The sequence below is a fragment of the Mus caroli genome, chromosome 19, assembly GCF_900094665.2.
Source record: "Mus caroli chromosome 19, CAROLI_EIJ_v1.1, whole genome shotgun sequence".
Classification (NCBI taxonomy): Eukaryota; Metazoa; Chordata; class Mammalia; order Rodentia; family Muridae; genus Mus; species Mus caroli.
Genome location: NC_034588.1, coordinates 36765205 through 36767029, shown reverse-complemented (window position 1 = coordinate 36767029; position 1825 = coordinate 36765205). Strand labels below are relative to the sequence as shown.

The following is a 1825-nucleotide window of genomic DNA, read 5'->3' as shown; positions in this document are numbered from 1 at the left end:
TAAGATCCTGTGGCGGGTGTTGTGGGTAGCTGGCGAGTGTCAGCCGACCCTGCGCCCCAGCTGCCCCGGTGCTTTTCTGACCGGAAGAGGCTTGTCAAAAACAGGTTTTAATATTAGAAAATTGACATAAACAAAATCATCTTCTTTTTTCCATATTTTCTATAGACTTATCAAACATTTTACACACAAACATACACACACATGGGCAGATAATCTTTGGAGTTCAATTTTAGACAAACAAGAAATATAAATATAAAAATGGAATTTAGACAATCAATACCACAGATTCTGAAAAGTCATATTAGTTTCCACCACTATTTTATGTACATTTAGAGACAGTGTGTTGGCCATAAAATGAAGATGTCCAATATTATAGATTTGTTGAAGTGTTGTGTTCAGTAAAAAAAATCAATCAATCAATCAAATTATTGTATCAAATCATTCTTAGGAAGATGGCAATCATTCATTGAAAAATAATTTTGAACACCTGGCAATAACAGTGGCTGATCTTTTTATTGGTGGGACAGAGTCAATGAGCATAACACTGAGATATGCTCTCCTACTCCTGTTGAAGTACCCACATGTCACAGGTGAGGTTGATACAGGTGTTGAACCACTGTGCTCTTGTAAGATGCTGATAAGATGCTGGATAGACATTTGCACATAGTCATTTGACTTCTCAGTATTTCATTTTCTGTTTCACTGTCTGTAATGAGGAGGGTGACTAAGAAAAGTAGAGACTATGTGTTCTGGATTCCTAGGCAGGTGGTAGGCACCATCTGAATATATTGGACCGTGGTTACCTATTGTTTTACTCCCCTAATTGAGGATTTTGGAACATACAAATAGGTTTTACATGATTCTTGTCACTGTTGCATAATGAGAAAATAGTTGGAGAAATAGTTTCAAACTACACATGCATGCACATGAATTGAAAATAAATATTGAATTTTAACAGATAGCTGATACCAAATGTCTTTCATCAATGACTATCATAACAGATAATGATACTTAAATTTATTGTTTAAAATATTTAATTACCTATATTTTATTATGACTCTAAATATTAAATATATTCTAATGAGTAATAATCCTAATTTTATAGGACAATATCATAAATCTATGTCATAGCAGTTCTGTACACCTGAATTTATTCTTGATCATGAAATGTATGTTTATAATTCTGCTGAGGCATAGTCTCCATGCACTGGGTAATCTTGCATTATTGTAACAAACATGCCACATTTCCCAGAGCCCATTTTAAATGTCTGACATGGTGGCCCATGCTTGTAATCTTATCACTGGATATATGAAGAAAAGATAACTGAGGTGTTTACTGGATAGTTGTTCTAGCCTAATCAATTCACTGGAGGGTCTTAGAATCAGAGAAGAAACAAGGAGAATGACTCCTGAAGAACATCTAAGAACCTAAGAATGTCATTCTGCCTCCAATGCCCAAGTAAATGTTTGAAAATGCACATGTATAAATGTGTATTTATAAAAAGAGAGAGGGAGGCAGAGAGAGAGAGAGAGATTGAGAGAGAGAGAGAGAGAGAGAGTTTGAGAGAGAGAGAGAGATTGAGAGAGAGAGAGAGAGAAATGCTTTACACACAAGTAGTAACTATTTAGTAGGTGAGTGGTATGGATACAATTGCAGTGTATATGGTGTGTGTACTGTGGTCTGTACTGTTTGTGTCTCTGGGTGTGTCTGTGTGTGTGTGTATTGATCAGAGCTCTTTTCAAAAATTTTACTAGTACATAACACTTTAAGGCACCTTCATTATGCCCTAGATAGGCCTGCATTGTTGTGAAAAAAAAAAAAAAA

At 35.4% G+C, this 1825-nt stretch overlaps 2 protein-coding genes across 3 annotated transcripts in view; one reads left to right on the top strand and one right to left on the bottom strand.

Moving 5' to 3' along the window:
* The window catches only part of LOC110286013 (cytochrome P450 2C37), a 115324-nt gene that overhangs the window by 69027 nt on the left and 44472 nt on the right, over positions 1-1825 (bottom strand). The gene's annotated exons all lie outside the window — the stretch shown is intronic.
* Positions 1-1825, top strand: part of LOC110286014 (cytochrome P450 2C54) — a 29817-nt gene that overhangs the window by 19248 nt on the left and 8744 nt on the right. The window contains exon 6 of one of the 2 annotated variants that reach the window (XM_021152469.2): positions 449-991. The exons of the other annotated variant lie outside the window; for it this stretch is intronic. Coding sequence (XP_021008128.1) covers positions 449-667 — 219 coding nt within the window. The 3' untranslated portion in view covers positions 668-991. Of the gene's footprint in view, positions 1-448; positions 992-1825 lie in introns of those variants that run through there. 2 annotated transcript variants of the gene reach the window in all.